Here is a 27,961-nt window from a genome sequence, read left to right as displayed (position 1 = left end):
ATTTACCGTTGTGGAGCAGACCCTCTCTATAGTTCCACAGTATTTACCGTTGTGGAACAGACCCTCTCTATAGTTCCACAGTATTTACCGTTGTGGAACAGACCCTCTATAGTTAAACAGTATTTACCGTTGTGGAACAGACCCTCTCTATAGTTCCACAGTATTTACCGTTGTGGAGCAGACCCTCTCTATAGTTCCACAGTATTTACCGTTGTGGAGCAGACCCTCTCTATAGTTCCACAGTATTTACCGTTGTGGAACAGACCCTCTCTATAGTTCCACAGTATTTACCGTTGTGGAACAGACCCTCTATAGTTAAACAGTATTTACCGTTGTGGAGCAGACCCTCTCTATAGTTCCACAGTATTTACCGTTGTGGAACAGACCCTCTCTATAGTTCCACAGTATTTACCGTTGTGGAACAGACCCTCTCTATAGTTCCACAGTATTTACCGTTGTGGAACAGACCCTCTCTATAGTTCCACAGTATTTACCGTTGTGGAACAGACCCTCTCTATAGTTCCACAGTATTTACCGTTGTGGAGCAGACCCTCTCTATAGTTCCACAGTATTTACCGTTGTGGAACAGACCCTCTCTATAGTTCCACAGTATTTACCGTTGTGGAACAGACCCTCTATAGTTCCACAGTATTTACCGTTGTGGAACAGACCCTCTCTATAGTTCCACAGTATTTACCGTTGTGGAACAGACCCTCTCTATAGTTAAACAGTATTTACCGTTGTGGAGCAGACCCTCTCTATAGTTCCACAGTATTTACCGTTGTGGAACAGACCCTCTCTATAGTTCCACAGTATTTACCGTTGTGGAACAGACCCTCTCTATAGTTCCACAGTATTTACCGTTGTGGAACAGACCCTCTCTATAGTTCCACAGTATTTACCGTTGTGGAACAGACCCTCTCTATAGTTCCACAGTATTTACCGTTGTGGAACAGACCCTCTCTATAGTTCCACAGTATTTACCGTTGTGGAACAGACCCTCTCTATAGTTAAACAGTATTTACCGTTGTGGAACAGACCCTCTCTATAGTTAAACAGTATTTACCGTTGTGGAACAGACCCTCTCTATAGTTAAACAGTATTTACCGTTGTGGAACAGACCCTCTCTATAGTTAAACAGTATTTACCGTTGTGGAACAGACCCTCTCTATAGTTCCACAGTATTTACCGTTGTGGAACAGACCCTCTCTATAGTTCCACAGTATTTACCGTTGTGGAACAGACCCTCTCTATAGTTCCACAGTATTTACCGTTGTGGAACAGACCCTCTATAGTTCCACAGTATTTACCGTTGTGGAACAGACCCTCTCTATAGTTAAACAGTATTTACCGTTGTGGAGCAGACCCTCTATAGTTCCACAGTATTTACCGTTGTGGAACAGACCCTCTATAGTTCCACAGTATTTACCGTTGTGGAACAGACCCTCTCTATAGTTCCACAGTATTTACCGTTGTGGAGCAGACCCTCTATAGTTCCACAGTATTTACCGTTGTGGAACAGACCCTCTCTATAGTTCCACAGTATTTACCGTTGTGGAGCAGACCCTCTCTATAGTTAAACAGTATTTACCGTTGTGGAACAGACCCTCTCTATAGTTCCACAGTATTTACCGTTGTGGAACAGACCCTCTATAGTTCCACAGTATTTACCGTTGTGGAACAGACCCTCTCTATAGTTCCACAGTATTTACCGTTGTGGAGCAGACCCTCTATAGTTCCACAGTATTTACCGTTGTGGAACAGACCCTCTCTATAGTTCCACAGTATTTACCGTTGTGGAGCAGACCCTCTCTATAGTTCCACAGTATTTACCGTTGTGGAACAGACCCTCTATAGTTAAACAGTATTTACCGTTGTGGAACAGACCCTCTCTATAGTTCCACAGTATTTACCGTTGTGGAGCAGACCCTCTATAGTTCCACAGTATTTACCGTTGTGGAACAGACCCTCTATAGTTCCACAGTATTTACCGTTGTGGAACAGACCCTCTCTATAGTTCCACAGTATTTACCGTTGTGGAACAGACCCTCTATAGTTAAACAGTATTTACCGTTGTGGAGCAGACCCTTGCAGAACTTGTGGAAGGAGGGCAGGGAGAAGAGAGGGGTGTAGGTATCAGACCTCTTCATCATCAGGCACATCTCCAGAGACCACGTCAACAACAGCTTCCTGTTTGGAGCAGACACACAAACTAGGTTAGGTTATATGGTGGAGAAATTAAAAGATTGTGTTATAATACTGTCATAGCATCAAATGTTTGTTTTATGCAACAGAATAGAGGGTTCTGAGAACACGGTCATCTGTGTGTGTTCTACTGAGGATGGTCCTCTGGGAGATTTAACACTGACAGGAGATGTACCATGTCTTTGAGTGATACCACATTCCAGAGCCTGAGGTAATGTTTCTGTACTGGGGTGCCAGGGGGAGAGGGCTCCAGAATGGAGTTGGGGTACCGGGGGAGAGGGCTCCAGTATGGAGTTGGGGTACCAGGGGGAGAGGGCTCCAGTATGGAGTTGGGGTACCAGGGGGAGAGGGCTCCAGTATGGAGTTGGGGTACCAGGGGGAGAAGGCTCCAGTATGGATTTGGGGTACCAGGGGGAGAGGGCTCCAGTATGGAGTTGGGGGGCCAGGGGGCTCCAGTATGGAGTTGGGGGGCCAGACCCTGGTCCAGACACAATGAGAACAGTCTTTACAGTAGATACTGTCTGCTGTGAATTATGAGTATCTTTCATACGAATCCTAACCTCGTGACCCATTCCATACATCTGTTGTTTGTCATGAACATCCAGGAGGATGAACTATAAAATGCTGCGTCTCACATCCCGTCGTTGGGCTCTCAACGAATCACCTACGGGAGGGTCACTGACAAACTCCATTACTGCACTAATTCAATAATACAAGTTGGAATGTTTTGAAGAAATGTAAAAGTCTCTCCTTTTGATTACAATAATTCCACCACAGTTATCGTTCAACTACACCTGTGTGACATGTATAGTGCGTGTGTGTGTGTGTGTACCTGGCCTCAGTGTAGAGCTGCTCCTTCCTCAGCAGGGCTCCCAGCAGGGACAGCAGAGTGCTGAAGTGTTTCCTGGTTGCCGTGGTTACCGTGCTGATGACCGCCCCGTCAAAGAGAGAAGGGGAGGAGGAGGACAGGCTGGACGAGATGAAGTGATCATGTCTGAAAAACAGAGGGAGAGAGACGACGAGAGAGAGAGAGAGAGAGAAACAGAGGATTGAAAGAGAAGACCAATTAGAATGTGGTGAACTATGTTTTAAAAAAAGGAAGGATCAAAGTTTAGTATAAACTGACTGTTACCTGGTACAGTGTGAGTACAGGGTATATAACACAGCATATTGTACAGCAGGGTGGTAGAGTGTGTTACCTGGTACAGTGTGAGTACAGGGTATATAACACAGCATATTGTACAGCAGGGTGGTAGAGTGTGTTACCTGGTACAGTGTGAGTACAGGGTATATAACACAGCATATTGTACAGCAGGGTGGTAGAGTGTGTTACCTGGTACAGTGTGAGTACAGGGTATATAACACAGCATATTGTACAGCAGGGTGGTAGAGTGTGTTACCTGGTACAGTGTGAGTACAGGGTATATAACACAGCATATTGTACAGCAGGGTGGTAGAGTGTGTTACCTGGTACAGTGTGAGTACAGGGTATATAACACAGCATATTGTACAGCAGGGTGGTAGAGTGTGTTACCTGGTACAGTGTGAGTACAGGGTATATAACACAGCATATTGTACAGCAGGGTGGTAGACGGCCAGGTCAGAGTGGACCAACATCAGGTTCTGACTCAACAACGCAAACACCGTCGGAGACAGAGCCCACATCTACAGAGGGGGGATATGAGGGGGGGGGGGGGGGGGGCAGAGGGAGGTTGGGGGGGGGGGGGGGGGCAGAGGGAGGTTGGGGGGGGGGGCAGAGGGAGGTTGGGGGGGGGGGGGCAGAGAGAGGGGGGAGGGGAGACAGAGCAGAGGTACATTTTAAGTTACAGTTCAGTCATGTTACTTGGTGTTGCTGATGGTAGTGCAGTGTGTGTGTTACGTAACGTACCCCTATGAGTGAGTTCTTGGTGTTGCCGATGGTGGTGAGGGCCGACAGGTTGAAGATGAGGGTGAACTCTGCCCTCTCTGGGGTGAGGGTGAGGGGGGCGAAGACAGGGTGCTGGATGCCGGGAAAGGGTGGAGGGGTCGGGGAGGGGGTACCAGGGGTCGGGGAGGGGGTCAGGGGGGCCAGAAGGCTGGACAGGGCACAGGCCATCTCTCCCAGAACCAGTTTATACGCTGCTTCCAGAATGGGAATGTTCTTTAGGCTCAAAACAGACTGGTACACACCCAGGGCTGCTGACATCACCTGGAGAGAGAGAGAGAGAGAGAGAGAGCAAGAGCAGAGGGGGTCAGTGAAGACACACGGATACAGACACACAGAGACAAACAGACAGAAACACCCAGTAAAAACATGTCTTAATGGTTTCCATTCAACCTTTCAGATTGAAGACTAAACCAATAGAATGGTCACGCTAACAGGATTATAGAAAGCAGCAAACACACAACTCCCCCCTTACAGAAAACAGAGCAGCTACAACTCCCCCCTTACAGAAAACAGAGCAGCTACAACTCCCCCCTTACAGAAAACAGAGCAGCTACAACTCCCCCCTTACAGAAAACAGAGCAGCTACAACTTCCATCTAACCATTACAGAAACACACCGTACAATACAGTCGCCCAATCTGAATCAGACGCCTACACATCCCTCTTTCCATTTCATTTAGGTGGTGTCAAGCACCCACACCTCTATAAACCTGGTCACTCACTCACTCTAGGGGTTTGAACTAGAGGTCGACCGATTAATTGGAATGGCTGATTAATTAGGGCCGATTTCAAGTTTTCATAACAAATCGGACAACTTTTATTTTTTTTTATTTTTTTACACCTTCATTTATCTTTTATTTAACTTGGCAAGTCAGTTAAGAACACATTCTTATTTTCAATGACGGCCTAGGAACAGTGGGTTAACTGCCTTGTTCAGGGGCAGAATGACAGATTTTTACCTTGTCAGCTCGGGATTCGATCTAGAAACCTTACAGTTAACTAGTCCAATGCTCTAACACTGATTACATTGCACTCCACGAGGAGCCTGCCTGTGCCGCGAATGCAGTAAGAAGCCAAGGTAAGTTGCTAGCTAGCATTAAACTCATCTTATAAAAAACAAACAATCACTAGTTAACTACACATGGTTGATGATATTACTAGTTTATCTAGCGTGTCCTGCATTGCATATAATCGATGCGGTGCCTATTCGCGAAAAAGACTATCTTGCTCCAATGTGTACCTAACCATAAACATCAATGCCTTTCTTAAAATCAATACACAAGTATATATTTTTAAACCTGCATATTTAGTTAATATTGCCTGCTAACCTGGCTCGTTGCGAACTGTGTGAAGACTATTTCTTCCTAACAAAAACAGCCAACTTCGCCAAACGGGGGATGATTTAGCAAAAGCGCATTTGCGAAAAAAATCACAATCGTTGCACCTAACCATAAACATCAATGCCTTTCTTAAAATCAATACACAGAAGTATATATTTTTAAACCTGCATATTTTGCTAAAAGAAATCCAGGTTAGCAGGCAATATTAACCAGTCACTTCTCTTGCGTTCATTGCACGCAGAGTCAGGGTATATGCAACAGTTTGGGCCGCCTAATTTGCCAGAATTTTACATAACATTGAAGGTTGTGCAATGTAACAGGAATATTTAGACTTATGGATATCACCCGTTTGATAAAATACGTAAAGGTTCCGTATTTCACTGAAAGAATAAACGTTTTGTTTTCGAGATGATAGTTTCCGGATTCGACCATATTAATGACCTAAGGCTCGTATTTCTGTGTGTTATTATGTTATAACTAAGTCTATGATTTGATAGAGCAGTCTGACAGTGGTGGTAGGCACCAGCAGGCTCGTAAGCATTCATTCAAACAGCACTCTCATGCGTTTTGCCAGAAGCTCTTCGTTGTGCTTCAAGCATTGAGCTGTTTATGACTTCAAGCCTATCAACTCCCGAGATTAGGCTGGTGTAACCGATGTGAAATGGCTAGCTAGTTAGCGGCGTGCACGCTAATAGTGTTTCAAACATCACTCGCTCTGAGACTTGGAGTGGTTGTTCCCCTTGCTCTGCAAGGGCCGCGGCTTTTGTGGAGCAATGGGTAACGGTGCTTCGAGGGTGGCTGTTGTCGATGTGTTCCTGGTTCGAGCCCAGGTAGCGGCGAGGAGAGGGACGGAAGCTATACTGTTACACTGGCAATACTAAAGTGCCTATAAGAACATCCAATAGTCAAAGGTATATGAAATACAAATCGTATAGAGAAAATCCTTAGCTAGCTAGCTAACATTACATCTCTGTTTATCAGAGCCCAACATCCTTAGCTAGCCAGCTAACATTACATCTCTGTGTTTATCAGAGCCCAACATCCTTAGCTAGCTAGCTAACATTACATCTCTGTGTTTATCAGAGCCCAACATCCTTAGCTAGCCAGCTAACATTACATCTCTGTGTTTATCAGAGCCCAACATCCTTAGCTAGCCAGCTAACATTACATCTCTGTGTTTATCAGAGCCCAACATCCTTAGCTAGCTAGCTAACATTACATCTCTGTGTTTATCAGAGCCCAACATCCTTAGCTAGCTAGCTAACATTACATCTCTGTGTTTATCAGAGCCCAACATCCTTAGCTAGCTAGCTAACATTACATCTCTGTGTTTATCAGAGCCCAACATCCTTAGCTAGCTAGCTAACCTTACATCTCTGTTTATCAGAGCCCAACATCCTTAGCTAGCCAGCTAACATTACATCTCTGTATATCAGAGCCCAACATCCTTAGCTAGCTAGCTAACCTTACATCTCTGTAACATTAGTGTGCATCGTCTCAATGCTCCTTTTGGCAAAACTCTTGCAGACTCAAATGATCACTATCGAACACAACAGCAAGTGGCCACTCGATAAAGGGCTTAGGGGGCAAGTGTTGGGTTTGAGATTCAGCCTATGGCGGTGGTAGATGGAACTTTATTGACCCCAATAGGAGCACCGCAACCCCAATAGGAGCACCGCAACCCCAATAGGAGCACCGCAACCCCAATAGGAGCACCGCAACCCCAATAGGAGCATATTCTGAATTGTGAACACATCGAATTTTACACATTTTTCTTATCGTTTTAACTGAAAACGGCAGTTTAAAAGTTAAGAAAATGTTTCCGTTTGTCACATCCCTGACAAACACACTCACCTCTCTGTCCCTGTTGAAGCGTAGCTCCAGGAGCTGTGATGTCGGGGCCAGCAGCTTCTCCACAAACCAAGCTGGAAGCTTAGTGTTGATCTGGTCCACAATCTACAATACAGAGAGAGAGAGAGAAGAGACCATTAGAAGCAGATAATCAATATGGAGTTATTATTAGGAGGAGAGGCAAAACGTTGAATGACCAACCAGTTCTCTGCATTCGGGCAGACATGCATAAAATTGTCAACATGTTTCAGAATGTAGGCCTACATTGACGCACCATTCAAGTTTCTGCTCACAAGACCTGAAATTTGCTGTTTGCGGAAACATTCTTCCTAACCGGCTTAAAACGTCTCTCAGCCGTATGCACAAAACGTCTCTCAGCCGTATGCACAAAACGTCTCTCAGCCGTATGCACAAAACGTCTCTCAGCCGTATGCACAAAACGTCTCTCAGCCGTATGCACAAAACGTCTCTCAGCCGTATGCACAAAACGTCTCTCAGCCGTATGCACAAAACGTCTCTCAGCCGTATGCACAAAACGTCTCTCAGCCGTATGCACAAAACGTCTCTCAGCCGTATGCACAAAACGTCTCTCAGCCGTATGCACAAAACGTCTCTCAGCCGTATGCACAAAACGTCTCTCAGCCGTATGCACAAAACGTCTCTCAGCCGTATGCACAAAACGTCTCTCAGCCGTATGCACAAAACGTCTCTCAGCCGTATGCACAAAACGTCTCTCAGCCGTATGCACAAAACGTCTCTCAGCCGTATGTATAAAACGTCTCTCAGCCGTATGCACAAAACGTCTCTCAGCCGTATGCACAAAACGTCTCTCAGCCGTATGCACAAAACGTCTCTCAGCCGTATGCATAAAACGTCTCTCAGCCGTATGCATAAAACGTCTCAGCCGTATGTATAAAACGTCTCTCAGCCGTATGCACAAAACGTCTCTCAGCCGTATGTACAAAACGTCTCTCAGCCGTATGTACAAAACGTCTCTCAGCCGTATGTACAAAACGTCTCTCAGCCGTATGTATAAAACGTCTCTCAGCCGTATGTATAAAACGTCTCTCAGCCGTATGTATAAAACGTCTCTCAGCCGTATGCAAACCAGTACTAGAACCAGTTCTTACCAATGTGACGAGGCTGAGGACGGCCAGGCTGTACTCTGGGCCACAGGCCCGGCAGGCATCCAGCTGGTCCAGGCCGTAGGTGATGACGGCGTCGGTCAGCTGTGCGGACGGCTCCAAGCTCACCAGCAGGACACACACACACTCGTTCCCCGCCGTCAACACCGGCTCAGAGAACAACACCTGCTTGGCCGTCGACACGCACGCCAACACCCGGTTCAAAACCTGGGGAAAGGGCGGAAGTAGAGGGAGGAAGGAGAGAGGGAGGAGGTTGTGTTGGGAACAAATGATATCTGTGACATATGCCTGGTTAATTACGAGAGCCTGTGTGTGTCTTTCTCCCCATCTCTCCTTACATCAGAGACGTATGCCTGTGTGATGGGTGTGTGTGTGTGTGTGTCTCTCCTTACATCAGAGACGTATGCCTGTGTGGTGTGTGGTGTGTGTGTGTGTCTCTCCTTACATCAGAGACGTATGCCTGTGTGGTGTGGGTGTGTGTGTGTGTGTGGGTGTGTGTCTCTCCTTACATCAGAGACGTATGCCTGTGTGGTGTGTGTGTGTGTGTGTGTGGGTGTGTGTCTCTCCTTACATCAGAGACGTATGCCTGTGTGGTGTGTGTGTGTGTGTGTGTCTCTCCTTACATCAGAGACGTATGCCTGTGTGGTGTGTGGTGTGTGTGTGTGTGTGTGTGTCTCTCCTTACATCAGAGACGTATGCCTGTGTGGTGTGTGTGTGTGATGGGTGTGTGTGTGTGTGTGTGTGTGTGTCTCTCCTTACATCAGAGACGTATACCTGTGTGTGTGTGTGTGTGTGTGTCTGTGTCTCTCCTTACATCAGAGACGTATGCCTGTGTGATGGGTGTGTGTGTGTGTGTCTCTCCTTACATCAGAGACGTATGCCTGTGTGATGGGCGGTCCTCTAACGGGGTTGAAGCGCTGTCCGATGCAGCGCACCACGGTGCTGAACACCCTTAGCAGGGCGGCCAGTTTGGGCAGAGACACCGTGGGTGGAGGGATGTCCTCGTCGACCGCCTCGCCAGAACCCACGTGACCCAGGTCCTGGAGACAATGTGGGACAGACAGGTTTGTTCATGACATTTCAAATGTAATGTAATACAATAGGAAGTCAGCGACACCAACATGTTCCATAACTTGCAACACAGTATTCAGAAAGTATTCAGAGCACTTGACTTATTCTACATGTTGCTGTGTTAAACCCCTTGACTTATTCTACATGTTGCTGTGTTAAACCCCTTGACTTATTCTACATGTTGCTGTGTTAAACCCCTTGACTTATTCTACATGTTGCTGTGTTAAACCCCTTGACTTATTCTACATGTTGCTGTGTTAAACCCCTTGACTTATTCTACATGTTGCTGTGTTAAACCCCTTGACTTATTCTACATGTTGCTGTGTTAAACCCCTTGACTTATTCTACATGTTGCTGTGTTAAACCCCTTGACTTATTCTACATGTTGCTGTGTTAAACCCATTGACTTATTCTACATGTTGCTGTGTTAAAGCCTGAATTCTTAATGGATTAAATACATTTCCATTGATCATCCTTGATGTCACTACAACTTCATTGGAGTCTCCCGGTGGCAAATTCAATAGTTTGGACATGATTTAGAAAGAAACACGCCTGTCTATATAAAAATGTCCTACAGTTGACAGAGCATGTCAGAGGAGAAAGCCCCACCACGACGTCAGAGGAGAAAGCCCCACCACGACGTCAGAGGAGAAAGCCCCACCACGACGTCAGAGGAGAAAGCCCCACCACGACGTCAGAGGAGAAAGCCCCACCACGAAGTCAGAGGAGAAAGCCCCACCACGAAGTCAGAGGAGAAAGCCCCACCACGAAGTCAGAGGAGAAAGCCCCACCACGAAGTCAGAGGAGAAAGCCCCACCACGAAGTCAGAGGAGAAAGCCCCACCACGAAGTCAGAGGAGAAACCCTACCACGAAGTCAGAGGAGAAACCCTACCACGAAGTCAGAGGAGAAACCCTACCACGACGTCAGAGGAGAAACCCCCAACACGACGTCAGAGGAGAACCCCCTACCACGAAGTCAGAGGAGAAACCCCCACCACGAAGTCAGAGAAGAAACCCCCACCACAAACGAAGTCAGAGGAGAAACCCCCACCACAAACGAAGTCAGAGGAGAAACCCCCACCACAAACGAAGTCAGAGGAGAAACCCCCACCACGAAGTCAGAGGAGAAACCCCTACCACGAAGTCAGAGGAGAAACCCCCACCACGACGTCAGAGGAGAAACCCCCACCACGACGTCAGAGGAGAAACCCCCACCACGAAGTCAGAGGAGAAACCCCCACCACGAAGTCAGAGGAGAAACCCCTACCACGAAGTCAGAGGAGAAACCCCCACCACGAAGTCAGAGGAGAAACCCTACCACGAAGTCAGAGGAGAAACCCTACCACGAAGTCAGAGGAGAAACCCTACCACGAAGTCAGAGGAGAAACCCTACCACGAAGTCAGAGGAGAAACCCCCACCACGAAGTCAGAGGAGAAACCCCCACCACGACGTCAGAGGAGAAACCCCCACCACGAAGTCAGAGGAGAAACCCCCACCACGAAGTCAGAGGAGAAACTCTACCACGAAGTCAGAGGAGATTCCCCGAAGAATCCATGCCCCGAAGAATTCAGGCTGTTCTTGAGGCAAAGGAGGGACCAGGTACTAGATGAGTATCCCTAATAAACTGGCAACAGTGTGTGTGTAGTGGTGTTACTGACCTCTGCGTAGGCCTCCATGTCCTCTAGAAACTGTCCCAACAGCGTGGTGGAGAAGGTCAGGTCTGCAACCCAGAACTGCTCCAGACTCTGCAGCCAGCCTGCACACAGTTCACACACATACAATTGACTGGTGTAAAACAAGAGGTGTCCAACTCATTTTGTCCCGGTAGCTGTATTCGGTCTTCAAAGAGGTTCGGATGGCCGCACTGAATTTTTACATCCCCCCCTCGGTCAATTTCCAGAAAATGACTCTGCTATTGATAGCGTTGGGAATTTGATGCTCCTTGACTGTCAAACTGTATGAATATAGGTCCATAATAATTTCTACACAGTTCCCATTTGGTTTTAGTCCATTTAAAGTATATGGAGTTTAACTCAAAACCACCCGTGTGGGACTGATTGGATCCCCCGTGACACCCCTGGTGTAAAACATACACTGATGTCAACTACAGACTTGCAGCAATCTGTCCAACCCCACTAAATTCTGATTATATTCTATACTAAGACGAAGATGGAAAACATGTGTGTGTACTGACCTGAGACCTGCTGAGTCAGAGACTGTTTCTGTGTGTGGTCAATGTGCCAGCCCACCAAGATATCCACCGTATCCTATCACACACAACAGGCAAGGTCAACACAACCACACATACTTCACTGTAGACACTCTGGGGGACATTAAGAAGACCTGCTAGTAGAGACAGACAGAGGGAGCGAGCCAGGCAGTAGGAGACGAGGTAGAGAGAGAGGGAGCGAGCCAGGCTGTAGGAGACAGAGGTAGAGAGAGAGAGAGAGAGAGCGAGCCAGGCAGTAGGAGACGGGGTAGTGAAAGAGGGAGCGAGCCAAGCAGTAGGAGACGAGGTAGTGAAAGAGGGTGCGAGCCAGGCAGTAGGAGACAAGGTAGTGAAAGAGGGAGCGAGCCAGGCAATAGGAGAAAGAAAACACCACCAGATGCTCACATTTTCTGAAGTTGGCATAAGAGAGTGTGAGTGTGTGTGTGTGTGTTGCCACTCACTCTGAAGTTGGTGCTGAAGACATGTGGGTAGCAGCGGGCCACCTGGAGGATGCAGCGGACGCTCTGACACAGCAGCTCCGGCGTGTCCAGGTTCTCCAGGATGGACTGCAGGCTACTCATCACCAGCTGACACAAAACATGGACGCCACAGTCAGTTACCCACCCAACCCCTCTCTCAACGTAACCGTCCCTAACAACTACCCTGGGCCTTATAACAAAAACATATCAGGGTACGAGTTCTGATCTAGGATCAGGCCCCCCCCCCCTCTCATCAATGTCATGTTATTCATTGTGATCTAAAAGGTCAAACTGATCCCAAGTCAGCCCTCCTACTGTGAGACACTATGAATGGAGCCCTGGTTCCTCTTACCTGCATGACAGGTGAGAAGGCCTTCCTCTCTCCGGCTGCCTCCAGGGCTCGGTACGCTGCCACCAGGTAGAGCAGCCTGACCTCGTCCCGGGTGCTGGAGCTGAACTTGACAAACATCCACTTGAAGATGCGCTCTGCTTCATAGCTCAGAGCGGTGCACAGCAGACCCAGGCACACCGCTGCTTCCTGACGCAGCTCGGACAGCATCTTACTGCTACAGGGGAGAAAGGAGAGACAGGGGCGAGAAGAGAGACAGGGGCGAGAGGAGAGACAGGGGCGAGAGGAGAGACAGGGGAGAGAGACAGGGGCGAGAGGAGAGACAGGGGCGAGAGGAGAGACAGGGGCGAGAGGAGAGACAGGGGCGAGAGGAGAGACAGGGGCGAGAGGAGAGACAGGGGCGAGAGGAGAGACAGGGGCGAGAGGAGAGACAGGGGCGAGAGGAGAGACAGGGGCGAGAGGAGAGACAGGGGCGAGAGGAGAGACAGGGGCGAGAGGAGAGACAGGGGCGAGAGGAGAGACAGGGGCGAGAGGAGAGACAGGGGCGAGAGGAGAGACAGGGGCGAGAGGAGAGACAGGGGCGAGAGGAGAGACAGGGGCGAGAGGAGAGACAGGGGCGAGAGGAGAGACAGGGGCGAGAGGAGAGACAGGGGCGAGAGGAGAGACAGGGGCGAGAGGAGAGACAGGGGCGAGAGGAGAGACAGGGGCGAGAGGAGAGACAGGGGCGAGAGGAGAGACAGGGGCGAGAGGAGAGACAGGGGCGAGAGGAGAGACAGGGGCGAGAGGAGAGACAGGGGCGAGAGGAGAGACAGGGGCGAGAGGAGAGACAGGGGCGAGAGGAGAGACAGGGGCGAGAGGAGAGACAGGGGCGAGAGGAGAGACAGGGGCGAGAGGAGAGACAGGGGCGAGAGGAGAGACAGGGGCGAGAGGAGAGACAGGGGCGAGAGGAGAGACAGGGGCGAGAGGAGAGACAGGGGCGAGAAAGGAGAGACAGGGGCGAGAAAGGAGAGACAGGGGCGAGAAAGGAGAGACAGGGGCGAGAAAGGAGAGACAGGGGAGAGAAAGGAGAGACAGGGGAGAGAAAGGAGAGACAGGGGAGAGAAAGGAGAGACAGGGGAGAGAAAGGAGAGACAGGGGAGAGAAAGGAGAGACAGGGGAGAGAGAAGAGAGACAGGGGAGAGAGGAGAGACAGGGGAGAGAGGAGAGACAGGGGAGTCAGTACAAACCAACACACAACCTGACAAAGATCCTAAAACATCTTAAAAAAGTATACATTGTCTGGATGGCTGGTTTCCATTTAACACCCATCTAAACACGGTCTCTAGAAATGAAGGCTGGTTTCCATTTAACACCCATCTAAACATGGTCTCTAGAAATGAAGGCTGGTTTCCATTTAACACCCATCTAGACATGGTCTCTAGAAATGAAGGCTGGTTTCCATTTAACACCCATCTAAACACGGTCTCTAGAAATGAAGGCTGGTTTCCATGCAACACCCATCTAGACATGGTCTCTAGAAATGAAGGCTGGTTTCCATTTAACACCCATCTAGACATGGTCTCTAGAAATGAAGGCTGGTTTCCATTTAACACCCATCTAGACATGGTCTCTAGAAATGAAGGCTGGTTTCCATTTAACACCCATCTAGACATGGTCTCTAGAAATGAAGGCTGGTTTCCATTTAACACCCATCTAAACACGGTCTCTAGAAATGAAGGCTGGTTTCCATGTAACACCCATCTAAACACGGTCTCTAGAAATAAAGGCTGGTTTCCATGTAACACCCATCTAAACACGGTCTCTAGAAATGAAGGCTGGGCGATATATCAAATTGTTATATAATACCACTAGCAGCATCTTAACCAGACTGTTATACTAGCTGTCTAGTCTGTTATACTAGCTGTCTAGTCTGGTATACTAGCTGTCTAGTCTGTGTTATATAACACCACTAGCAGCATCTTAGCCAGACTGTTATACTAGCGGTCTAGTCTGTGTTACATAAATGTGCAATGAGCATAAAACACAATTACATAAGGAATTGGCAACTGGTTCTCATTCTGAGAGATAAACATCTTATCCAGGTTGGCCACTTGATTTCCACATGAAAAGGAAGTGACCAGGCTGTTAAACAGTTGGAGACAGACAGGAGGGTGTATCCAGAACAGCTGGAGACAGACAGGAGGGTGTATCCAGAACAGTTGGAGACAGACAGGAGGGTGTATCCAGAACAGTTGGAGACAGACAGGAGGGTGTATCCAGAACAGTTGGAGACAGACAGGAGGGTGTATCCAGAACAGTTGGAGACAGACAAGAGGGCGTATCCAGAACAGTTGGAGACAGACAAGAGGGCGTATCCAGAACAGTTGGAGACAGACAAGAGGGCGTATCCAGAACAGTTGGAGACAGACAAGAGGGCGTATCCAGAACAGTTGGAGACAGACAAGAGGGCGTATCCAGAACAGTTGGAGACAGACAGGAGGGCGTATCCAGAACAGCTGGAGACAGACAGGAGGGCGTATCCAGAACAGCTGGAGACAGACAGGAGGGCGTATCCAGAACAGCTGGAGACAGACAGGAGGGCGTATCCAGAACAGTTGGAGACAGACAGGAGGGCGTATCCAGAACAGCTGGAGACAGACAGGAGGGCGTATCCAGAACAGCTGGAGACAGACAGGAGGGCGTATCCAGAACAGCTGGAGACAGACAGGAGGGCGTATCCAGAACAGCTGGAGACAGACAGGAGGGTGTATCCAGAACAGTTGGAGACAGACAGGAGGGCGTATCCAGAACAGTTGGAGACAGACAGGAGGGCGTATCCAGAACAGCTGGAGACAGACAGGAGGGCGTATCCAGAACAGCTGGAGACAGACAGGAGGGCGTATCCAGAACAGCTGGAGACAGACAGGAGGGCGTATCCAGAACAGCTGGAGACAGACAGGAGGGCGTATCCAGAACAGCTGGAGACAGACAGGAGGGCGTATCCAGAACAGCTGGAGACAGACAGGAGGGCGTATCCAGAACAGCTGGAGACAGACAGGAGGGCGTATCCAGAACAGCTGGAGACAGACAGGAGGGCGTATCCAGAACAGCTGGAGACAGACAGGAGGGTGTATCCAGAACAGCTGGAGACAGACAGGAGGGTGTATCCAGAACAGCTGGAGACAGACAGGAGGGTGTATCCAGAACAGCTGGAGACAGACAGGAGGGTGTATCCAGAACAGCTGGAGACAGACAGGAGGGTGTATCCAGAACAGTTGGAGACAGACAGGAGGGTGTATCCAGAACAGTTGGAGACAGACAGGAGGGTGTATCCAGAACAGTTGGAGACAGACAGGAGGGTGTATCCAGAACAGTTGGAGACAGACAGGAGGGTGTATCCAGAACAGTTGGAGACAGACAGGAGGGTGTATCCAGAACAGTTGGAGACAGACAGGAGGGTGTATCCAGAACAGTTGGAGACAGACAGGAGGGTGTATCCAGAACAGTTGGAGACAGACAGGAGGGTGTATCCAGAACAGTTGGAGACAGACAGGAGGGTGTATCCAGAACAGTTGGAGACAGACAGGAGGGTGTATCCAGAACAGTTGGAGACAGACAGGAGGGTGTATCCAGAACAGTTGGAGACAGACAGGAGGGTGTATCCAGAACAGTTGGAGACAGACAGGAGGGTGTATCCAGAACAGTTGGAGACAGACAGGAGGGTGTATCCAGAACAGTTGGAGACAGACAGGAGGGTGTATCCAGAACAGTTGGAGACAGACAGGAGGGTGTATCCAGAACAGTTGGAGACAGACAGGAGGGTGTATCCAGAACAGCTGGAGACAGACAGGAGGGTGTATCCAGAACAGCTGGAGACAGACAGGAGGGTGTATCCAGAACAGTTGGAGACAGACAGGAGGGTGTATCCAGAACAGCTGGAGACAGACAGGAGGGTGTATCCAGAACAGCTGGAGACAGACAGGAGGGTGTATCCAGAACAGTTGGAGACAGACAGGAGGGCGTATCCAGAACAGTTGGAGACAGACAGGAGGGCGTATCCAGAACAGTTGGAGACAGACAGGAGGGCGTGTTCAGAACAGCTGGAGACAGACAGGAGGGTGTATCCAGAACAGCTGGAGACAGACAGGAGGGTGTATCCAGAACAGCTGGAGACAGACAGGAGGGTGTATCCAGAACAGCTGGAGACAGACAGGAGGGTGTATCCAGAACAGTTGGAGACAGACAGGAGGGTGTATCCAGAACAGCTGGAGACAGACAGGAGGGTGTATCCAGAACAGTTGGAGACAGACAGGAGGGTGTATCCAGAACAGCTGGAGACAGACAGGAGGGTGTATCCAGAACAGTTGGAGACAGACAGGAGGGCGTATCCAGAACAGCTGGAGACAGACAGGAGGGCGTATCCAGAACAGTTGGAGACAGACAGGAGGGCGTATCCAGAACAGTTGGAGACAGACAGGAGGGTGTGTTCAGAACAGCTGGAGACAGACAGGAGGGTGTATCCAGAACAGCTGGAGACAGACAGGAGGGTGTATCCAGAACAGCTGGAGACAGACAGGAGGGTGTATCCAGAACAGTTGGAGACAGACAGGAGGGTGTATTCAGAACAGCTGGAGACAGACAGGAGGGTGTATCCAGAACAGCTGGAGACAGACAGGAGGGTGTATTCAGAACAGCTGGAGACAGACAGGAGGGTGTATCCAGAACAGTTGGAGACAGACAGGAGGGTGTATTCAGAACAGCTGGAGACAGACAGGAGGGCGTATCCAGAACAGTTGGAGACAGACAGGAGGGCGTATCCAGAACAGCTGGAGACAGACAGGAGGGCGTATCCAGAACAGCTGGAGACAGACAGGAGGGTGTATCCAGAACAGTTGGAGACAGACAGGAGGGTGTATCCAGAACAGCTGGAGACAGACAGGAGGGTGTATCCAGAACAGTTGGAGACAGACAGGAGGGTGTATCCAGAACAGCTGGAGACAGACAGGAGGGTGTATCCAGAACAGTTGGAGACAGACAGGAGGGTGTATCCAGAACAGCTGGAGACAGACAGGAGGGCGTATCCAGAACAGCTGGAGACAGACAGGAGGGCGTATCCAGAACAGTTGGAGACAGACAGGAGGGCGTATCCAGAACAGTTGGAGACAGACAGGAGGGTGTATCCAGAACAGCTGGAGACAGACAGGAGGGTGTATCCAGAACAGTTGGAGACAGACAGGAGGGTGTATCCAGAACAGTTGGAGACAGACAGGAGGGTGTATCCAGAACAGTTGGAGACAGACAGGAGGGTGTATCCAGAACAGTTGGAGACAGACAGGAGGGTGTATCCAGAACAGTTGGAGACAGACAGGAGGGTGTATCCAGAACAGTTGGAGACAGACAGGAGGGTGTATCCAGAACAGTTGGAGACAGACAGGAGGGTGTATCCAGAACAGTTGGAGACAGACAGGAGGGTGTATCCAGAACAGTTGGAGACAGACAGGAGGGTGTATCCAGAACAGTTGGAGACAGACAGGAGGGTGTGTTCAGAACAGCTGGAGACAGACAGGAGGGTGTATCCAGAACAGCTGGAGACAGACAGGAGGGTGTATCCAGAACAGCTGGAGACAGACAGGAGGGTGTATCCAGAACAGCTGGAGACAGACAGGAGGGTGTATCCAGAACAGCTGGAGACAGACAGGAGGGTGTATCCAGAACAGTTGGAGACAGACAGGAGGGTGTATCCAGAACAGTTGGAGACAGACAGGAGGGTGTATCCAGAACAGTTGGAGACAGACAGGAGGGTGTATCCAGAACAGTTGGAGACAGACAGGAGGGTGTATCCAGAACAGTTGGAGACAGACAGGAGGGTGTATCCAGAACAGTTGGAGACAGACAGGAGGGTGTATCCAGAACAGTTGGAGACAGACAGGAGGGTGTATCCAGAACAGTTGGAGACAGACAGGAGGGTGTATCCAGAACAGTTGGAGACAGACAGGAGGGTGTATCCAGAACAGTTGGAGACAGACAGGAGGGTGTATCCAGAACAGTTGGAGACAGACAGGAGGGTGTATCCAGAACAGTTGGAGACAGACAGGAGGGTGTATCCAGAACAGTTGGAGACAGACAGGAGGGTGTATCCAGAACAGTTGGAGACAGACAGGAGGGTGTATCCAGAACAGTTGGAGACAGACAGGAGGGTGTATCCAGAACAGTTGGAGACAGACAGGAGGGTGTATCCAGAACAGTTGGAGACAGACAGGAGGGTGTATCCAGAACAGTTGGAGACAGACAGGAGGGTGTATCCAGAACAGTTGGAGACAGACAGGAGGGTGTATCCAGAACAGTTGGAGACAGACAGGAGGGTGTATCCAGAACAGTTGGAGACAGACAGGAGGGTGTATCCAGAACAGTTGGAGACAGACAGGAGGGTGTATCCAGAACAGTTGGAGACAGACAGGAGGGTGTATCCAGAACAGCTGGAGACAGACAGGAGGGTGTATCCAGAACAGCTGGAGACAGACAGGAGGGTGTATCCAGAACAGTTGGAGACAGACAGGAGGGTGTATCCAGAACAGTTGGAGACAGACAGGAGGGTGTATCCAGAACAGCTGGAGACAGACAGGAGGGTGTATCCAGAACAGTTGGAGACAGACAGGAGGGCGTATCCAGAACAGTTGGAGACAGACAGGAGGGCGTATCCAGAACAGTTGGAGACAGACAGGAGGGTGTGTTCAGAACAGCTGGAGACAGACAGGAGGGTGTATCCAGAACAGCTGGAGACAGACAGGAGGGTGTATCCAGAACAGCTGGAGACAGACAGGAGGGTGTATCCAGAACAGCTGGAGACAGACAGGAGGGTGTATCCAGAACAGTTGGAGACAGACAGGAGGGTGTATCCAGAACAGCTGGAGACAGACAGGAGGGTGTATCCAGAACAGTTGGAGACAGACAGGAGGGTGTATCCAGAACAGCTGGAGACAGACAGGAGGGTGTATCCAGAACAGTTGGAGACAGACAGGAGGGTGTATCCAGAACAGCTGGAGACAGACAGGAGGGCGTATCCAGAACAGTTGGAGACAGACAGGAGGGTGTGTTCAGAACAGCTGGAGACAGACAGGAGGGTGTATCCAGAACAGCTGGAGACAGACAGGAGGGTGTATTCAGAACAGCTGGAGACAGACAGGAGGGTGTATCCAGAACAGTTGGAGACAGACAGGAGGGTGTATCCAGAACAGCTGGAGACAGACAGGAGGGTGTATCCAGAACAGCTGGAGACAGACAGGAGGGTGTATCCAGAACAGCTGGAGACAGACAGGAGGGTGTATCCAGAACAGCTGGAGACAGACAGGAGGGTGTATTCAGAACAGCTGGAGACAGACAGGAGGGTGTATCCAGAACAGCTGGAGACAGACAGGAGGGTGTATTCAGAACAGCTGGAGACAGACAGGAGGGTGTATTCAGAACAGCTGGAGACAGACAGGAGGGTGTATTCAGAACAGCTGGAGACAGACAGGAGGGTGTATCCAGAACAGTTGGAGACAGACAGGAGGGTGTATCCAGAACAGTTGGAGACAGACAGGAGGGTGTATCCAGAACAGCTGGAGACAGACAGGACGGTGTATCCAGAACAGCTGGAGACAGACAGGAGGGTGTATTCTGTTCTAGCTTGTTAACAAGCTAATAGATCCAGGTTGGCTAGACATATTAACATATGCTGGCTACTCACTAGCATTGTGGGCTTATGCTGCAGAGATCGTTGATGAGATCTGTGGTAATTGTGTATAATGTCTGCTACCAGAAGTTGGTCATTATTAGTGAATGTGCATTATGCTTCTGATTAGAATTATTTACTAAAAATGGCATTTTTCATAGACATCACTGATCTGGCTTTCAATCAATCAATCAAGTTTATTTTATATAGCCCTTCGTACATCAGCTAATATCTCGAAGTGCTGTACAGAGACCCAGCCTAAAACCCCAAACAGCTAGAATGCAGGTGTAGAAGCACGGTGGCTAGGAAAAACTCCCTAGAAAGGCCAAAACCTAGGAAGAAACCTAGAGAGGAACCAGGCTATGAGGGGTGGCCAGTCCTCTTCTGGCTGTGCCAGTCAAGTCTTATTGCAGAAAAGCAGGTTAAACTATTATTTATAAAATCATGAAATGATTAGTGGGTCTTGTGGTTGTGGAAGGCTTGTATTTAACCTAGGTATAATTACACAAGCCCTGAATTCATTAGATTATTCCTGACTGTTTAAAATGCTTTGTATGGATCTTTAAATCACACAACGACATTTATTCATTCATTTATTTAACTAGGCAAGTCAGATAAGAATAAATTCTTAATTACAATGACGGCCTACCCCGGTTAAAACCCGAACCCGAACGATGCTGGGCCAATTGTGTACCACCGTACGGGACTCTCAATCACGGCCGGTTGTGATACAGCCTGGAATCGAACCAGGGTGTCTGTAGTGACGCCTCAAGCACTGAGATGCAGTGCCTTAGACCGCTGCGCCACTCGGGAGCCCCAATAATAAAGTTAGAGATATGGTGAATCGTCCATACGTTGCAAACAGACATGTATATGATCATTAGGCCCTGATCAGCAGAACAATAACCGTCTCACTTCTCTGGATGAGGAGGAATCAGTTTGGCCTGTTAGATGATAAATTAGATGCAGGTCCTGAAATACAGAAACTCCCTATTTCCAGTTTTTAATATGATAACTGATGATCAAATGGGGCCCATGCCAGTCGGTAATTCAACCATGTTAACTACACGTTTAGATAGCTGGCCATTACACTAACTTACCAATCAAAACTATTTTTGCTGACATGGGCTCATTGATCTACAGCACAAACAACATTTCTAAACTGCACCTTGTGTTTGTATTATTCTAACTCCTTCTAACCTGACTGAGTTCCTAAAAAACAACTGTTGTTGCCCATCCCTGCTGTAGACTATGGCCAGAGACCTGAAGGCCAGAGACACTAAGGCCAGAGACACTAAGGCCAGAGACATGAAGGCCAGAGACATGAAGGCCAGAGACATGAAGGCCAGAGACATGAAGGCCAGAGACATGAAGGCCAGAGACATGAAGGCCAGAGACATGAAGGCCAGAGACATGAAGGCCAGAGACATGAAGACCAGAGACATGAAGACCAGAGACATGAAGACCAGAGACATGAAGACCAGAGACATGAAGACCAGAGACATGAAGACCAGAGACATGAAGACCAGAGACCTGAAGACCAGAGACCTGAAGGCCAGAGACATTAAGGCCAGAGACATTAAGGCCAGAGACATTAAGGCCAGAGACATTAAGGCCAGAGACATTAAGGCCAGAGACATTAAGGCCAGAGACATTAAGGCCAGAGACATTAAGGCCAGAGACATTAAGGCCAGAGACATTAAGGCCAGAGACATTAAGGCCAGAGACATTAAGGCCAGAGACATTAAGGCCAGAGACATTAAGGCCAGAGACATTAAGGCCAGAGACATTAAGACCAGAGACATTAAGACCAGAGACATTAAGACCAGAGACATTAAGACCAGAGACATGACCTGGTCAGAAGTACTGTACTATACAGGGAACAGGGTGCCATTTCAGATGGAGACTCTTTGGCTCTGATTGGGAACTTCCTCTTACCTTTCATTCAAAATATCATTCAGGGTACTGAGGATCGTATCCAACTGTTTCACCAGGGCCTGGTGGGAGAGAGGGAGGGCGAGAGAGAGAAGGGGGAGGGCGAGAGAGGAGGAGGGGGCAAGAAGGGCGAGAGAGAGATGGGGGAGGGCGAGAGAGAGAAGGGGGAGGGCGAGAGAGCGGAACACAATCAGTGTCAAACAGGGAGAGAACACAGTTCTACAGTGGAGCTGCACCACCACTACCCTGTTAATACAACCCCTCCAGTCTAACCACTACCCTGTTAATACAACCCCTCCAGTCTAAAATTCCTTTTATAGTGCACTACTCAGGGCCTACAGTAGTGCACTACTCAGGGCCTACAGTAGTGCACTACTCAGGGCCTACAGTAGTGCACTACTCAGGGCCTACAGTAGTGCACTACTCAGGGCCTACAGTAGTGCACTACTCAGGGCCTACAGTAGTGCACTACTCAGGGCCTACAGTTGTGCACTACTCAGGGCCTACAGTTGTGCACTACTCAGGGCCTACAGTTGTGCACTACTCAGGGCCTACAGTAGTGCACTACTCAGGGCCTACAGTAGTGCACTACTCAGGGCCTACAGTAGTGCACTACTCAGGGCCTACAGTAGTGCACTACTCAGGGCCTACAGTAGTGCACTACTCAGGGCCTACAGTAGTGCACTACTCAGGGCCTACAGTAGTGCACTACTCAGGGCCTACAGTAGTGCACTACTCAGGGCCTACAGTAGTGCACTACTCAGGGCCTACAGTAGTGCACTACTCAGGGCCTACAGTAGTGCACTACTCAGGGCCTACAGTAGTGCACTACTCAGGGCCTACAGTAGTGCACTACTCAGGGCCTACAGTAGTGCACTACTCAGGGCCTACAGTAGTGCACTACTCAGGGCCTACAGTAGTGCACTACTCAGGGCCTACAGTAGTGCACTACTCAGGGCCTACAGTAGTGCACTACTCAGGGAACAGAGTACCATTTGTGACATCCTCTAATATCCCCCCAGACCAGAGGCTCTGACCACAGCTATCCAAGGATGAATCTCTGAGCCAGGGAGTTAAGTCCTCCCTGGGTTAAGACCTCCCTGGGTTAAGACCTCCCTGGGTTAAGACCTCCCTGGGTTAATGGGGTCAATCAATTGACTGACTGATCAGACAGATCAACCTCACCACTGATGTTGTCAGAGTGAGTGATGAACTACCCAGATAGATAGAAGTCGGAAGTTTACATACACCTTAGCCAAATACATAAACTCAGTATTTCACAATTCCTGACATTTAATCCTAGTAAAAATTCCCTGTCTTCGGTCAGTTAGGATCACCACTTTATGTTAAGAATGTGAAATGTCAGAATAATAGTAGTATTATTTATTTCATTCATCACATTCCCAGTGGGTCAGAAGTTTACATACACTCAATTAGTATTTGGTAGCATTGCCTTTAAATTGTTTAACTTGGGTCAAACGTTTCGGGTAGCCTTCCACAAGCTTCCCACAATACGTTGGGTGAATTTTGGTCCATTCCTCCTGACAGAGTTGGTGTAACTGTGTCAGGTTTGTAGGCCTCCTTGCTCGCACACGCTTTTTCAGTTCTGCCCACACATTTGATAGGATTGAGGTCAGGTCATTATGATGGCCACTCCAATACCTTAAGCCATTTTGCCACAACTTTGGAAGTATGCTTGGGGTCATTGTCCATTTGGAAGACCCATTTACGACCAAGCTTTAACTTTCCAACTGATGTCTTGAGATGTTGCTTCAATATATCCACATCATTTTCCTGCCTCATGATGCCATCTATTTTGTGAAGTGCACCAGTCTCTCCTGCAGCAAAGTACCCCCACAACATGATGCTGCCACCCCCATGCTTCACGGTTGGGATGGTGTTATCCAGCCTGCAAGCCTCCCCCTTTCTCCTCCAAACATAACGATGGTCATTATGGCCAAACAGTTCTATTTTTGTTTCATCAGACCAGAGGACATTTCTCCAAAAAGTACGATCTTTGTCCCCATGTGCAGTTGCAAACCGTAGTCTGGCTTTTTTAATGGTGGTTTTGGAGCAGTGGCTTCTTCCTTGCAGAGCGGCCTTTCAGGTTATGTTGATATAGGACTCGTTTTACTGTGGATATAGCTACTTTTGTAACCGTTTCCTCCAGCATCTTCACAAGGTCCTTTTTGCTGTTGTTCTGGGATTGATTTGCACTTTTCGCACCAAAGTACGTTCATCTCTAGGAGACGGAACGTGTCTCCTTCCTGAGCGGTATGACGGCTGCGTGGTCCCATGGTGTTTATACTTGCGTACTATTGTTTGTACAGATGAACGTGGTACCTTCAGGCGTTTGGAAATTGCTCCCAAGGATGAACCAGACTTGTGGAGGTCTACAATTTTTCTTGGCTGATTTCTTTTGATTTTCCCATGATGTCAAGCAAAGAGGCACTGAGTTAGAAGCTAGGCCTTGAAATACATCCACAGGTACACCTCCAATTGACTCAAATGATGTCAATTAGCCTATCAGAAGCTTCTAAAGCCATAACATAATTTTCTGGAATTTTCCAAGCTGTTTAAAAGGCACAGTCAACTTAGTGTATGTAGACTTCTGACCCACTGGAATTGTGATACAGTGAATTATAAGTGAAATAATATGTATGTTAACAATTGTTGGAAATATTACTTGTGTCATGCACAAAGTAGATGTCCTAACCAACTTGCCAAAACTATAGTTTGTTAAGACATTTGTGGAGTGGTTGAAAAACGAGTTTTAATAACTCCAACCTAAGTGTATGTAAACTTCCGACTTAAACTGTAGATACGATTGATGACCTCACCACTTTGTTGTCAGAGTGAGTGATGAACTCCCGGAGCTGTCTGACGGTGGCCAGCCGGCGGTCCCTGTCCTCCTCACGGGACACACGGCGCAGGAGGTTGGACAGGCGAGACTCATCAGAGTGAGATAACCCTCTGTCTGTAAGGGGGGGGGGGGGACAGAGAGAGGGAGAGTGGGCGGGATGTAAAGAGAGGTGGAGAAAGAGATTGAAAGAGGGAGAGTGGGCGGGATGTAAAGAGAGGTGGAGAAAGAGATTGAAAGAGGGAGAGTGGGCGGGATGTAAAGAGAGATGGAGGAAGAGATTGAAAGAGGGGAATGGAGAGATAAAATGGTGATCAGAAAAAGCATTCAGCAATGTTGCCATTATATCTAAGAGAACCAAGTAGTGGTTTCCAAACCCATCCTCAGAACCCCCAGACGTCCCAGGGATTTGATCCACAGCACCTGATTCAACTGGTCAACTAATCATCAAAACCTTGACTAGGTGAATCAGGTGTATTAACTTCTTTGGGATAGGGGGCAGCATTTTCACTTTTGGATGAATAGCGCGCCCAGAGTGAACTGCCTCCTACTCAGTCCCAGATGCTAATAAACGCATTTTATTATTAGTATTGGATAGAAAACACTGAAGTTTCTAAAACTGTTTGAATGATGTCTGTGAGTATAACAGAACTCATATGGCAGGCAAAAACCTGAGAAAAAATCCAAACAGGAAGTGGGAAATCTGAGGTTTGTAGTTTTTGAACTCAGCCCCTATCGAATTCACAGTGGGATATGGGTTATGTTGCACTTCCTAAGGCTTCCACTAGATGTCAACCATCTTTAGAACGTTGTTTCAGGCTTCTTCGGTGAAGGGGGGCCGGATGGGAGCTGTTTGACTAAGGGGTCTGCCTACAGCCTCGTTCTCAGTCACGCGCATTTCACATAAGAGGTATCTCTCGTTCCATTGCTTTTCTACAGACAATGGAATTCTCCGGTTGGAACATTACTGAACATTTAAGATAAAAACATCCTAAAGATTGATTCTATACTTAGTTTGACAACTTTCTTCGACCTGTAATTTAACTTTTTGAACTATTCGTCCGACTGGACCTGAACGTGCTTTTGGATTTGTTTACCAAACTCCCTAACAAAATAAGCTATTTTGACATAAATGGACATAAATGGACATTATCGAACAAAACAAACATTTATTGTGGAACTGCGATTCCTGGGAGTGCATTCTGATGAAGATCAAAGGTAAGTGAATATTTATAATGCTATTTCAGACTAATGTTGACGGCGCAACATGGCGGATACTTTTTACGTAAAGTTTTTTTATTTATCTGACACAGCAGTTGCATTAAGGAGAAGTATATCTAAAGTTCCATGCATAACACTTGAATTTTCAAAAACATTTATAATGAGTATTTCTGTGAATTCATGTGGCTCTCTGCAAAACCATAGCATGTTTTTGAACTACTGAACTTAACACACCAATGTAAAATGAGATTTTTGGATATAAATATGCACATTATTGAACAAAACATACATGTATTGTGTAACATGAAGTCCTATGAGTGTCATCTGATGAAGATCATCAAAGGTTAGTGGATAATTGTATCTCTATTTGTGCTTTTTGTGACCCCTCTCTTTGGTGGGAAAAATGGCTGGGTTTTTCCTGTGACTTGGTGGTGACCTAACAATCGTTTGTGGAGCTTCGCCGTAAAGCATTTTTGAAATCAGACACTGTGGCTGGATTAACGAGAATTCTATCTTTAAAATGGTGCCTAATTCTTGTATGTTTGAAAAATGTGATTTATGAGATTTCTGTTGATTTGTATTTGGCGCCCTGCAATTTCATTGGCTGTTGGCGAGGGGTTCCGCTAGAGTCCTAGACAGGTTAAGTCTGGGGAGAGGTTTGACGACAGCCCCCTGGGGGAGAGGTTTGACGACAGCCCCCTGGGGGAGAGGTTTGACGACAGCCCCCTGGGGGAGAGGTTTGACGACAGCCCCCTGGGGGAGAGGTTTGACGACAGCCCCCTGGGGGAGAGGTTTGACGACAGCCCCCTGGGGGAGAGGTTTGACGACAGCCCCCTGGGGGAGAGGTTTGACGACAGCCCCCTGGGGGAGAGGTTTGACGACAGCCCCCTGGGGGAGAGGTTTGACGACAGCCCCCTGGTGTAGACTGTATTCTCACCGTGGGATTTCCTCATGTCCTTAGAAGCTAAAGCACGGTTTCCATGCTGCTGAAAAGTGTTCAAATCGGCGGTCGCATCGTTGATCCTCAACTCTTGCCCCAACGACTTCCAACCAAAAGTATCATCACTGAACCCTCCTGCAGCTTCATATCCTCCTGGAGGGGGTGGAGACAGAGAGAGAGGGGGAAACATGAGAGGGGGAGAGAGGAGGAGGAGGAGAGAGGAAGAGTGGAGAGCGTTAGTCTTCCACCAGAAAGCATACGGTGTTAGCTCCACCAGAGCCAACGAAGCACAGAGAAACCAGCACCATCATTACTGCTGTATGAGCCCATGGATGAAAGTCCAAACACAATGAAAGATGGAACAGGTGGTCATTCCACTCAGCAGTCTCAGAAGTAACCGTTCCTGTCACTATGATAAACGCTGGCTGCACCAGAGATGACACTCTTTCGCACTACTTTTGACCAGGGCCCGTATCCACCAAGCGTCTCAGAGTGCCGATCTAGGATCAGTTTAACCTTTTTGATCATAATGAATATGATTATAAATGGACAGGAGGACCTGATCCTAGATCATAATGAACATGATTTATAACGGACAGGAGGACCTGATCCTAGATAATAATGAACAGATCCTAAATCAGCACACCTACTCTGAGATGTAAAAGAAATTGTCAGACTCCAGCCACCCAAGTCACAGACAGTTCTCTCTGCTAACGCACGGCAAGCAGTACCGATGCA

The 27,961-nt window shown here is 48.4% G+C and overlaps 1 protein-coding gene across 1 annotated transcript in view; it reads right to left on the bottom strand.

Moving 5' to 3' along the window:
- The window catches only part of LOC120040304 (serine/threonine-protein kinase SMG1-like), a 97,148-nt gene that overhangs the window by 61,588 nt on the left and 7,599 nt on the right, over positions 1-27,961 (bottom strand). Inside the window, exons 3-16 of the mRNA XM_038985504.1 lie at positions 27,221-27,376; positions 25,043-25,179; positions 22,206-22,264; positions 12,581-12,794; positions 12,211-12,336; positions 11,735-11,807; positions 11,199-11,296; positions 9,334-9,507; positions 8,453-8,674; positions 7,326-7,427; positions 4,094-4,393; positions 3,740-3,870; positions 3,038-3,199; positions 2,072-2,190 (exon numbers count right to left, since the gene is read on the bottom strand). Of these exons, the coding sequence (XP_038841432.1) occupies positions 2,072-2,190; positions 3,038-3,199; positions 3,740-3,870; positions 4,094-4,393; positions 7,326-7,427; positions 8,453-8,674; positions 9,334-9,507; positions 11,199-11,296; positions 11,735-11,807; positions 12,211-12,336; positions 12,581-12,794; positions 22,206-22,264; positions 25,043-25,179; positions 27,221-27,376 (2,073 nt within the window). The remainder of the gene's footprint in view (positions 1-2,071; positions 2,191-3,037; positions 3,200-3,739; positions 3,871-4,093; positions 4,394-7,325; positions 7,428-8,452; positions 8,675-9,333; positions 9,508-11,198; positions 11,297-11,734; positions 11,808-12,210; positions 12,337-12,580; positions 12,795-22,205; positions 22,265-25,042; positions 25,180-27,220; positions 27,377-27,961) is intronic.

This window comes from Salvelinus namaycush, unplaced genomic scaffold (assembly GCF_016432855.1).
Source record: "Salvelinus namaycush isolate Seneca unplaced genomic scaffold, SaNama_1.0 Scaffold340, whole genome shotgun sequence".
Taxonomy (NCBI): domain Eukaryota; kingdom Metazoa; phylum Chordata; class Actinopteri; order Salmoniformes; family Salmonidae; genus Salvelinus; species Salvelinus namaycush.
The sequence above is the reverse complement of the archived record's forward strand: the minus strand, read 5'-3'. Positions and strand labels throughout refer to the sequence as shown.